At 35.3% G+C, this 14,148-nt stretch overlaps 1 protein-coding gene across 1 annotated transcript; it reads right to left on the bottom strand.

Annotated features, from left to right (window-relative positions):
* Window positions 1-436: 436 nt before the first annotated feature.
* On the bottom strand, window positions 437-2,646 carry LOC133790849 (histidine-containing phosphotransfer protein 1-like). The gene is made up of 6 exons (XM_062228651.1): window positions 2,288-2,646; window positions 2,034-2,164; window positions 1,853-1,921; window positions 1,077-1,148; window positions 881-953; window positions 437-768 (listed from the first exon to the last, which is right to left on the bottom strand). The coding sequence occupies exons 1-6, from the start codon at window positions 2,357-2,359 to the stop codon at window positions 721-723; spliced, it is 465 nt and encodes a 154-aa protein (XP_062084635.1). The 5' UTR covers window positions 2,360-2,646; the 3' UTR covers window positions 437-720.
* Between the last annotated feature and the right edge of the window lie 11,502 nt (window positions 2,647-14,148).

The following is a 14,148-nucleotide window of genomic DNA, read 5'->3' on the forward strand; positions in this document are numbered from 1 at the left end:
CCTATATATAGCTAGCATAAAAGAAAAAAAATTACTGTCTACATATATATTTTCTAATTGTTTGTATGAGATTGTGAGTGATATCTGCAAATTTTTAAAAAATTTAGAATAATTTTGTACAATACTAAACATTGTTTAAAATGTTAAATTTTACTATGTGCAATAAACTATTAAAATTTTGTTTTTGACCAGGTAAATTATTTCAATTTTTGTTTTAAATTTAGAGAATATTTTAAATGACTACAATGTAATTGATAAAAAAAATATTTAAGCCACTTTACCAAACCTGTACAGTAAAAAAAAGTTTACCGAAGTAGCTACCTGTACGCTTACAAATGTACCAGGAAGAAAATTTTGGAATCCAATAAGTTATTGGTAAACAAGCATATAATTATAATTGAACTGCAAACGAAAATTATATATAAAGAAGGTAATATACTAGAAATGGAAAAGATTTATTCACTCGAAAATTCAACATATTGTTCTTAATAATAAGATGAAAGACTAATATAATTAAGTTCAAACTAAGGGCAACCAGCTATAAGAGAGAAATATATAAAGAAAGGAGTAGACAAAATATATTAATAATTTACAGACGCATGCAGAACCATAATAAGATTAAGCTAAAACTACTCTCCGTTGATGATGATGAAGAAGATGATGATGATGATGATGAAGATGATGATCATGTATCTTCATGAGAATCTATGATCGAAAAAACTACATCGGAAATGATGACCCTCGTGCGGCCAAAAGCTGTCGCTCCAACTGTATAACAATATATATATATAATCCAAATTAGTATATATAAACCTAATTACTTAAGCAAAACTCCATTAATTATATTGAGTAATCATGCATCAAAATTAATAATGGTTACCTTGAACAAGGTTTCAAGCTTGTTTTTCACAAGGGTGTATTCTTGTTTCACTTGTTGCAGACAGTTTAAGCACCTGTTACATACACATAGTTGTTTCATTATTACATTATTCAATATATATATATAGCATAGTTATATGTAAGATTGGTTAATTATAATTAAAGTATATATATATATATATATAGCAGAAACGGACCCTTCAACGTTCTGTGCCTCACAGTAGTTACGGAATGCAATGCAGACTCTTTGAACTCTCTGAGCTCCAATGCTGTTAAACAAAACACCCAACTTCTTTATTAGGTCATGATTGAACAGTTAATAATCAATATATATTGAATCAGTAAACCCAAAAAGATACTAATTAAACTGAAAAAGAGAAACTTTTCTCTCCTTAATTATATATGTAGTACTACGTTAATCAACATATATAATATATATTTTGAAAAGAAACATCTTTGTATTAATATAATGAACAATACAAATTAATAATTGAAATCAGAAAATTAAGATTTCAACATGATTATGAAAGGGATTACTCATGAAAAGTGTACAAGGAAGTTTTACTTTTCTTATTTTTTAAAGAAGTTTCTTAAATAAGTATGTAAAATATTTCTATATAAGAAGAGAGGTAGATCTGTTGATGATAAGAGCTCATGAAAGGGATATATATGTTTTTGTCTATATATAAAATTATGTATGGATATGAGTTTGAAACATGATATCTATACTCTTTAAAACTGAGGTGTACATCAATATCAGATCTGGATTTTCTGCTGAAATTAAGTCCACCTAGCTCCTAGGTCTTAACAAAATTTGAATATATGGACTAATAATAATCAATTTCAAGATCCAACCAACAACCAAGTACTGTTACTTACAGTGACATGCACCCAAAATGATATATAATACTTAGCAGAGAACATATACAAGAACAATGAAATAATATACAAAATTGCCAGAGATGAAATATACCTGGAGCTGCTACCCTTCAACTGGTGAACATGGGCATCCACCTTTCTAAAATCAGTATTCTGATAATCCCTGCAACAAAGCAAAAAGATATGCAAAATTAAAGACTTTCATATGTTAATAATTAATTGTGGTGAGAAAAAACCACAATAAAATTATGTAAAATTTATTGATTAATTCTCACAGAGCTTTGGCCAGTTCATTAAGAAGCCTATCAGAATCTTCAAAAAAGAGAGAAACTACTTCAACCACAAAATCTGGGTTGCTTTCATCTTGGAGTTGCTGAAGTTGGTTAAATTGATCATCTAAGAAACCCTTTATTCTCCAAAAAAAAAAAAAACAAATTAAGATTCATCACCAAGAGAAGCCAAGAAAATGAAGAAGATCAAAAGAAAATACAAGAACCCACAAACTTACAATTAATCAAAATTAACTGACCTCATTAAACAGTGAATCTGTGTAATCTCCCAATTGCTGCTGCAACTGAAGTACCAAACCAGAACCAGCCATATTATATACACAAATATCTGGTAAACCCTATTATTCTCTAGGGGTTGAGTTTCACAGATCTTATGGCATGGACTAGAGCTCTAGCTCATAATAATTTCTATATAGAAATGAAAAGAGAAGTACCCAGTAAGAGAGATTTGGTAAAAAAATGGAGGTTGGAGAAGGAATTTAATACTTTAATTTTGAAGATTCCATCTGCCTTTGGTGTGTGTGGGCTAATATTTGGCTCTAATACATGCATATAGTACAGTGCATAAAGTCAGGTCTTGTTCATTTGACTAGCTAGCTACATAGGGGGCCAGGGTAATATTTACATATCTCTATCTCTTATTTTCTGTTTTTTCTTTTGTTTTCAGCTTAGGAGAGCAAGTTAATTAATAATAATGACTGAAAAAACTTGCAATAAAGATCCAAAACTTGATATCAAATTGTACCCTTCAGTCTTTACCTCCAATGCCATTTTCTCTTCCAGTAATTATTAACTCTCTTTCTCTCTCTCTCTCTCGAATATTTTATTCTTCATTTGTTTTTCTATTCCTAGGTACTAACTTTTGTCTGTGGGGTATGTCAATTTTCAAGAGTTGGGTAATATATTATTAAACTATTCTACCACATTATAATAACAACAATATATAGCTAGCACCAAAATATTAAAGAAATAATACTATTGATTACTGAGACATAAGATAATCATTATTAGAGGGACACAATTTCTATTTATTATGGTCCAAATTCAAATAATGAATATATGAAAACCCAATGATGCAATATTCTAGCTACTAGCAGCTATATATGCATTATCATCATAGCTACACACACATATATATATAGGAAGATAATAATGCGATCGTTAATTTATAGTTAAGATATAATAAGTACTTGGCTTGAATATTATTTCACTTGGAGAAAAAAGTTACATCCATATAATTAATATACACACACTTGTTTGACCATAATAGTGATAAATTCATTATTATATAATAAATGTGCTAGGTATTGCGAACATGCAAAGCTAAAAATTTAAGTGGATGATAGAGAAATGTCTTTAGGAGGATGTTCCATATCTTTATCTCTTGATATTTTGCGGTTGGAGTCTCGAATGTTTTGTCTTTTCCATAAGAATTTTCTATGTAAGATGTATGTCACTATAATAAATTAATACTATATATATATGTCTATATGAGTTACGATTATGTTGGATGATTAGATTTTGAAAAATAAGAAAATGGTTAAATAAATAACGACTATAAGTTAATTATTTTGTTTATAATAAATTATGAAAAAAGAAGATAGGTAAGTTATAAATTTTAATCTCAAAGAATTTATATATATATAATATAAAGTATCATTTGTTTTATCGAAATACAGACTTGATATCTTATATTTTCAATAATGCTTATATGATAGATTTTAATTTAAAGTTGTACATATTTAATATCCTGAACTCAAATTTAAATAATAAAATTTTATGAATATGACAAATCTATCTATAATTAAATAATTAAATTTGAGTTTGAAACCTATATAATTAAGGACAATTTAGTCATATTGATAAAATTTAAGTATATGGTTTAAAATATGTACAATTTCAAATTACATGGTACCAGATAAATATTATTGAAAATATAAGACACCAATTATGTATTTTGATAAAACACACAATATAAAGTAAGTATTTACCCATATAATATATATATATGAATTGTGGCCAAATTATACTATATATATGGTTATTAATTAATAGCACAAAAAAAACAAAAAACATTGAGTGGTTCTTCGCTTAGCTACCGGTCTTATTATTTTAGTGACAATGTTTTAGTTACAATTAAAAAAAATTACGATAAAAGAGTAATTACAAGTTTTCCTAATTTAATTTTAGTTATGATCTATTATCTATATATAATGATAAAATTTGTTGGAACTAATATTTTTAGTTATCTCTAAACTTTTTAGTAATGATATTTATATATATATATATAGATATGTTGTTGTTTTAGTTACAAAATTTTCACTTTAAGTCACAAATATTGCTGCGACTAAAAGTAAAAAAATTTGTAAGACAATGAGAATAAGATTGAAAGAAAAATATTAAATTTAAACTAAAAAAAATCAAATGATGAGGGCTACTACAAATTGTTATTACTATTATAGTTTTCGTCCATTTTCAAAAAAATATATATATAGTTTTTCGTCACAACATACTATACATAATGACAAGGCAGTTATTTATATTGTGATTAAAAATGTATTTATTCATAATGAATTGTACTTTTATTTTTTTAGTCACATATTTGTTAGTAATGACAGATATGTTTGATGATATTTTTGTAATAACAATTATTTATAACTAAAAGTAAGATTTTTTTATGGTGATTGGTGAGAACAATTAATGGTGCAATCTAAAAAAACGTTCCAAATCTATCAAAATCTCTTTAAACGTGACGTAAGTGTTGAAAAAAACTATTTTTAACCTTGACTTTGAGTTGTGTAATCTAAGATTAATATTTTAAAGTAGAGAAAATATTGTCTCAAAGGGCAAACATATAAATAATTGTATATACAAACTTTAGATGTCGATATACTTTGTCGTACCTAATCCTTATTCCCTTTCCTTTTCCCTCTTATCTTTTGTTTTTGTTTACACATAAATATATATATATATAAATATATATATCACGCAAGGCCTATGATTTCTATCTTTTTCTAAGATTCTTTCTTTATCAGCATTTGTTGTTCTTGTCGTTTCGTCGATCGAGCTGTGGTCGTTTCATTGGTGTTTGGTTTTAATAAAAATTGGATAATTTTTCAATGCAAAGTCAATAATGGGACAATTTTAATTACCACATTGGACACGCCTCGGCCCCCACACACACACAAAAATGCCAAATAGAAAAAAAAATCTTCACTTTTTTGGCTACTTTCAAGGTCTTTCGAGTTAATCTTTTTTCACTGTTTCAAGTCACGATGTATAGTACATATAATTATTACATGAGACTTACGTGTTTCAACCATGCATCTCCTAAGGAGGGAAGCTCTGAGTTTTTGTAATTATTTTTCATATATATTTTTGGGAAGGGGATTGGACACGTGTCGGATGATCATGGCATGGTGGAGGGGGACAAATTGTGAGTTATGTCGGATGCATTTATAAGCACCAAGTGACCCAAATTTATAGGCATCCATATCGTTTTGGGTTGGGACCCCATTAAAGGATTAGGATTATTGGGGTGAAATTCATTTGGTGTTTGTATATGCATATTTTCTCATTCAAATGGGAAATGATTTTACAAAGGAATTGTATGCATATTCATGATGGGTTTAAAGAAATTAGTAGCAAGGTTGTTAGCCACAATAATTTTGCTTAATTAAATTATAGTTTTATAGCTAGTACAATAATGGTACTACAAAGGGTACCATATATTAATATCAGTAATACATATATAATAATATTGAGATGCATCTTTTTGTGGCACCATTATTGAAACTGATCACTTAGCTAGAGCTAGAAAGAAAAATATCATTATCCATGCCCACAATTCAGAACGTGTAGTCATTATTTACACTCATTATAATATCGTGTTTATTAAGGTCAATAAAAATCAATTGTGGGGTAGTGAATTGAGGTGAGTTATTTATACACTTAAATTCTGAAATTTGTAAGATCCACCACAAGATATACATACGATTTTTTTACTGAGACTTCACTACTTTTTGGGTAAGTTATTTTTAAAAAGATTTTTCTTTTAATTTTTATTTTTAAATAACATTGTTACAGGGTAATAAATCGACCAATCTAGCTTTTACACCGGTACTCATAAAAATTACCTTGTCTACGCAAGCTTTACAGAAAAAACTAATTGTCTTTGACATGAACTTATCCGAACAAAATACCTCGTCATGACCTGGTCACCTAATCAAAACCTCACAGTGACAACATACTCAAGTATACCATTTCAAATTCTTGAAAATGAACTCCACACAAAGATATTTTATATTTAAATCAATTCATAAATAGAGTTTCTTTGATAAAAGGATGAATCATTTTTTTTTTAAAATACAAGACTTGTTCTATTAATTTTTTTCCCCAAATTTTTAGAGTTATTGGAGTCATGAACTCCTCTAGCCATTACTTAGTTTCGCCATTAGATAATATTATAACGGTGTGGACTCACTAGCAGACCTAGCTTAGGCCCATGGGAGCAGCTGCCCCCTCACTTTGTTGTAATTTTTTTTTCATTATTTTCAATGAATATTATTTTTGAAAATTTTAGTTATTTATATATAGATTTCTAATATTATGTCTATGATGATTTTTTATTTAATTATTACATACAATGTTATATATATTTATATTTATTCAATCATTATATTTACTTTTTACTAATATATATAAATTAAAAATTTTGCCTCCAGTGAAATAAATTCTTAAGTCTACCACTGTGCATAGGTCATACTTGGGCCGAACTACGTTAGAAAGAAAGATCTTTGTCTGGACCCACATTATTTTTTATTTTCTTTACTAATAACTAACATTATTTATCTTCTTGACTAAAATACCTCATACAACAAACATCTTGAGAGCTATTACATCTCAAAACTCTCTAATCTTGGTGTCTTTTTTTGTTGTCACTGTCACATAGAGAAAATATGCAGTTGCCACTATAATATAAATGATTATGATCACTCTTACACCCAAATTTCGATAATAGAAATTTTTTATCTCAAAAGTCAAGCTCGTAAAGTGTAAGCTCGAAATATGCAAACTGGTCATGAGATCAACATTAATGAGAATCGAGTTTGACAGTCTCTTTCAATATTAAAATGACGACGTCGTAGGTGGTAAGCTCGGAACCACATGATCTCGAAGGTTCGAGCCAAGCTCAAAGTTACAATGACAGGGATTCAACACTTGTTTAATTTTCATGGTCTGTTTGTATTAGCATCAGTCAAGAAGGTTCGAGCCTGGATATTGCAAGCTCGGAGGGAACAACCTCGATAAAGATACTTAATGAGACCGAGGGAAGCCGAGCTAGCAAGCTCGTGATGATTTACTGATCTCGAAGATATGTAAGTCGAATGTGTGAGATCGATGGCCTAGTGTGGATGTGGTTGCTGTTTAAAAATCCCTATATCTAAGGGATTTGTTGCAATCTGTTAATAAATCCTGAATGTCATGGGATTTATGCGCGTATTATATATTTATATGCATTTAATTGTATTTATTTGGATATTTGAATGATAACCCCTCGAATTATGAGAGGAGATATTTTGTAAACCAGTCTATAAATAGATTGGAGAAATTCATTTGTAGACACATTGAAAGGGGCACTGGGAATACTCTGCCGAATTGCTACCAAAAAAGCTTTAAGAGAATTCCATAGGTGAATAACATCGACTCGTGGACTAGGTAGATTTACTGATGAACCACGTAAAAAATTGCGTGCTTACTCTTTATTTTCTGATTTTGTGTTTAATGCTCTTCATTTCTAAGTTGACGAAAAACAGCGTCAACAGTTTTGTGCTTTCATTGAGAGACATTAAACAAGACGTTAGCCTATTTAATCAGAAGACCTCCCGAGTAATCAATGGTCGCTGCAAACAATCCCAGCCTGGTGGGCGACCATTGCCCCGAATACCAGAGGAACAAACTCCTCGTACCGAAGACTATCCGCGACGACCTGGAAAGCAGCCCATGGCTGACCCAAGCCTTGAAGAAAGAAGTGATTCATCCGATTCTCAAGGGCCACCTGATCCCAAGCCTGATGAGGATCTGTACTACAATCCTGAAAGGTATGTCCCTATCGTGGAACTTGAAAATCGCCAATTGTGCAAACAGTTGGCAGAGGAGACAAAGCGCAATGAGGAATTAGCCAAGCAAGCTGCTGAAGCCCAGGTACCTCCCCGGAGGCCAAGAGGACGTCCCTGTGGGAGCACGGCCGCCAGGAGGGCGGAACAAGCATCGCAGCAGCATCAGCCAAGGCCCTGGAGAAACACTCGGGCTAGAGCCACTGATGTAATGCCCTGGTTACCCCAAGATAGTTACGGTGAACTTTGAATCGTGAATTTAACTTGCTAACCGAGTTCTTTGGTTAAAAACGTGCTTCTAGGTGTTATTAGTAGGTCAAGGTGGAAAACCAATCAAAAGGAAATGATATATTTTATTTAAAACATAAAACTGTTCATGGGCCCATAAAAATGTTTACAAGTTATTTGCAATGCAAATTTGTCACTACATTATAAAATTTACAACCCGCCGATCTAAGCGACAAAAATAGGGTAAACCCCTTAGTTCCCCTGAGAACTTCTTGACCGTGGTGGTCAAGCGACTGCATATGTACACATCACTAGCTTAACCAAGATAGGTATCTGGTGAAATAGTCACCAGCATAAACCTACCGAGTGACCATAGAGTCACCAACGTGGGATTCCGTTCCCTTAGCCATGTGACAAAACAGTCACCTAGGCTCTTGGCCCTGGCTCTGAGTAACTAGTCATAGACTAGTCAAGCGCTTATAATTTTCATCGACCTTAGGGCCGGTTCAACATTAATGCTCCTTTGAGTCATTCAATGCTGATATCGATTAGATCTAATCTTTTATCGGCTCTGCGTTCATGACGCTTATGTCGTTTCTGACTCTTAGGTCAGTAACACGCGACCAGTGCCGATTCTAAATAGTCAGTGCCATACACAAGTAAGCAAGAATTGCTAAGCATTTAATATGAAACAATGTCCACATTTAACAATCAACATGCCTCTATAACAACCATGCATGTCATATACACATGGTGCAGTTTTCTTACCTTTAGTTTGAGCGAGAATGAGTAAAGAACGACCCTTGAGAACGATATGCCTTTTAGTTCCTTGGCAGTCACCTTTGATTGGGTTGTTTCTCGCTAAATCCTTCGGTCAAGAAGCTTCTAATCTTTCCTAGGATCGCTATGCCTCGATCCTCGCTTAATTCCAACTCCTAGAACTCAAGTTTTCTTAGAAATTGCAATGAACGGTAAAAAGAACTAATGGGGAAGAGAGAAAGGTGTTTTTAACGTAAGTTTCTTTCTGACATACTACTTCAGGCTTAAGTAACCTCAAATAAATCCTAATGCTCGGGGTCCCAAAAACATCCTCGAGGCAAAATAGTCAAAACTACCAGAATTTCATCCTGATCTCAATAACTCCCAATATATCCCCAAATAATCATTCTCATTATCCAATATCCCGATAATTGACTCTGTTATGACAAAACTGCTAATTTACAACCTAAGATCGTCTCATGCCGAATAGCTCGGGATTTTGGGGTATTACAACTATCCCCTCCTTAAAGAAATTTCGTCCTCGAAATTTACCTGAACAGCTCGGGATACTGACTCTACATATCTGACTCCAGCTCCCAGGTCGCTTCCTCGACCTTGCTGTTCCTCCACAATACCTTAACCAAAGGTATCGTCGTATTTCTGAGGACCTTGTCCTTTCTGTCAAGTATCTGGATTGGATGCTCTTCAAAGGAGAGATCTGCCTCAAGCTCCAGATCTTCATAGCTCAAAATATGAGTCACATCAGATACATACCTCCAAAGAGCTGAAACATGAAACACATTATGCACGGCTGACAATGCCGGAGGTAAGGCTAACATGTAAGCCAGCTGACCAATCCTCTCCAGGATCTCAAATGGACCTACAAATCTAGGGCTCAGCTTGCCCTTCTTCCCAAATCTCCTCACCCCTTTTCATGGCGAGACTCTAAGGAAGACATAGTCTCCTACTTGGAACTCCATGCTCCTGCGCTTGGGATCTGCATAGCTCTTCTGTCTACTTTGAGAAGCGAGCATCCGAGCTCTAATCTTCTCGATGGCCTCACTGGTCCTTTGAACTGCCTCAGGACCTAAGTATCTCCTCTCACCTGTCTCATCCCAATGAATGGGAAATCTGCACTTCCTACCATACAACATCTCATAAGGTTCAACCCCAATGGTAGACTGATAACTGTTGTTGTAGGAAAACTCTATCAAAGGTTGATACTTACTCCAATATCCACCAAAGTCCAGCACACATGCTCGCAGCATGTCTTCCAATATTTGGATCGTCCTCTCAGATTGCCCATCTGTCTGAGGAAGATAAGCAGTACTGAACTTCAACTGTGTTCCCATGGCCTTTTGTAAACTTCCCAGAACTTGGAAGTAAAAGTGGGGTCCCAATCTGACACGATCGACCTCCGCGCTCCATGGAGGCGCACGATCTCTCTCACATAGAGATCTGCATACTGATCAACTTATATGTAGTCCTCACTGGCAAGAAGTGAGCTGACTTGGTGTAGCGATCCACTATCACCCAAATAGAATCATGCTAACCAACAGTCCTGGGTGATCCCACCACGAAATCCATCGTGAAGTCCTCCCACTTCCACTCTGGGATATCCAGAGGCTACGATAACTGTAACGCCCTGGTTACCCCATAACAGTTACGGTGAACCGGAAATTTGACCCGTTACCCGATAAAAACGTGATCTAAGTGTTATTAATAGGTTAAGGTGGAAAACCATTAAAAAGGAAAGGATACATTTCATTAAGTAAGTAAACTGCTCATGAGCCATTCAAAACGTTTACAAGTTGTTTACAGTACAAAATGGTCACTACTGTTTCAAATTTACAATCCCCACCGACCTAAGCGGCAAAAATAGGGTAAACCCCTAGTCCCTCTGAGAACTCCCTGACCGTGGTGGTCAAGCGGCCAAATATGTACACCACACCGCCTAAGCTCTCCACTCAAGGTTGGGTGAGATTCTCTTTCCCTTTACCTGCACCACATAGCACCCATGAGCCAAGGCCCAGAAAGAAAACTCAGTAAAGCATGATATAATATCAACAATGATCATAATAATCATCCAGGACTAACAGTCCAAAACAGATAGGTGACAGTAGCAAAAGTCACAAAAGTGGGTACAGCTCCCTTTAGCCATGTGACGATAGGGTCACCAGGGCTTAACTGATAAATTGTCCTTTCATAAGTTCGATCAGGATAGGTGTATGGTGAATGGTCACCAACATAACCTTCCTCCCGACTCTAGAGTCGTAACTATGGAACAACGTTCCCTAGCCATGTGACAAACAGTCACCGGGGCCCTATGCCCTGGCTCTGAGTGCTAGTCTTAGACTAGTCAAGCACTTATAAGTTCATCGACCTTAGGGTCGGTCCAGCATTAATGCCATAGAGCCATTCAATGCTGATATCGATTAGATCTAATCTTTATTCGGTCCTCCATTTGGAGTGCTTATGTCGTTTCTGACCTTTAGGTCAGTGTCCCTGACTAGTCAGTGCCATACACAAGTAATCAACATTCACTAGCATTTAATATGCAATCCATGTCCACATATATCAACCAACATGCTTCAATAACAAGCCACGCATGTCATATACATATACAGGGTGCAACTATACTCATACACTGTTTTCTTACCTATGGTTCGAGTGAAAGTTATTATAAGAACGACCCCTGAGAACGATCAATCTTTTAATTCCTTGACAGTCACCTGGTTATAACCAAAATATAGGATTCATCAATGAAAATGATAACAAAGGGGTTCCCAAACCAAAACCTAGCATCTGAGACATCAAACACTACTCAACCGGGTAATAGGTTCGACCCCGAGGCCTAAGGCTTGAATCCCCAAGCTAAAAACATAATTCTGGCCAAAATTGCCCTGATGGGCCGCAGCCCTCCCTAGTTGCGCCGCGGCGCGCCCCTCAAACAGAGGCGGCCCTCTCTGTCAAACACCATGGGCCGCGGCGCACCACGGCCATGCCGCGACTCAATACCCAGACCAGCCAAAGATCCAACACGCACCAGCTCGACTTCCCCTGTGTTTTCCCTTGGAACCAAGCGTTCAAACCAGCTCCAAACCTCCTCCAAACACTCAATTCAACCTCTAAACATTACCTATGACTCACCCTCATCAAAACCCAAGCTAAACATCAATCAAAACCTCCATAAATCCAAACTATCATCAAGAAATCACAAACTGAAATCTTAAACTAAAACAAAGTAAAAACCATGTTCTTATGGCTGAACTCACCTCAAATCCGAGTTTGAACCTCCTTCAATGGCTGAACCAAGTCTACAAACCCAGCCCCTTGATTTCCTAGCTTGGAATGGAGGAGAATGATGTATGGGAAGGTGCAGTAAAACCCTGTTTCGCTGTGTTTTCTCTACAGCCATCTAAAGTCATATAAATCCAAACCCAAATGACTAAAATGCCCCTAAGTCATTAAAAGTTTCTAAAGTCTTCCCCAAGGGCAAAATTGGTACTTTCCACTTATCTTGTTAATCATAATTAACGCTCTCCAATTCCTGCTAATCTCAATGTTCTCAAACACCAATAATTCATATCCCGTTACCCTATAATTCCCGGTAACGCTCTAATCATTAAAAACACCCCGAGACTCACCCCGAGCCCCGAGCTTAAGCCTGTTATGACCAAACCGATAAATTATAATTAAAGATCGTCTCATGCCGAAATACTCAAACCAATCCAAATTATAATGTGGCCTCACAATATATCATTGACATGCAAACAAATATACAATTATGCCCTCAACGGGCCAAATCACCAAAACACTCCTGTAAACAAATGTGGACCCACATGCATGCATTTAACATCATATTATAATATAATTCTCATAAACATGCATAAATTCATTCAATGGCATAATTAAACAGTTATGGCCCTCCCGGCCTACTAATCCAGCCATTAAACCATATTAGGGAATCTGGGGCATTACAATAACCCTGCCGGCCTCTAATGCTCAGCCTTGACCTGTTGATATGTCAAGCACTTAGCCACATACTTTACTACATCTCTCTTCATCCCCGGCCACCAATACAACGATCCCACATCCTGATACATCTTCGTGGTGCCTGGATGCAAAGAGTAAGGTGTAGTATGAGATTCATCCAGAATCTCTTGTCTCAAAGCAGTGTCTAACGGAACACATATCTGCCCCTTGTACCGTAGCAAGCCTAAATCAGACACTGTATAATCTCTGCATGCTCCAGCCAAAACATCCTCTCTGATCTTGATCAACTGTGGGTCACCCAACTGACCCTCCTTGATTCTCTCCAACAGTGTAGACTGTAGCGAAATATTGGGTAACTGGCCCACTACCAATTCTATACCAACTGGCCTCGCACTATAAATCTGTCCTGGACCCTTTCGGCTTAAAGCATCAGCTACCATGTTTGTAATGCCCTGGTTACCCCAGAACAGTTACGGTGAACGGTGAACTGGAAATTTAACTCGCTACCCGAGTCTTTTGGTTAAAAACGTGCATCTAAGTGTTATTAACAGGCTAAGGTGGAAAACCAATCAAAAGGGAAGGATATATTTTATTCAATACATAAAACTGTTCATGGGCTCATAAAAACATTTACAATTTATTTACAACTCAAAATGGTCATTACTGTTTAAAATTTACAAACCCGCCGACATAAGCGACAAATATAGGGTAAACCCCCTAGTTCCTATGAGAACTCCTTGGCCGTGGTGGTCAAGCGGCCGCATATGTACACCGCACCACCTAAGCTCTCCACTCAAGGATGGGTGAGCTTCTCTTTCCCTTTACCTGCACCACATAGCACCCATGAGCCAAAGCCCAGCAAGAAAACACAATATAGCAAACATATAATATCAAATGATGATCATAATAATCATACAGAACTTATAGCTCTGAACAGATGAGTGAATATCACTTGAGGTTACATTAACCATGAAGGAGCTTATAGCTCTAATCAGATGAGT

Source organism: Humulus lupulus, chromosome 7 (assembly GCF_963169125.1).
Source record: "Humulus lupulus chromosome 7, drHumLupu1.1, whole genome shotgun sequence".
In the NCBI taxonomy this organism is placed as follows: Eukaryota; Viridiplantae; Streptophyta; class Magnoliopsida; order Rosales; family Cannabaceae; genus Humulus; species Humulus lupulus.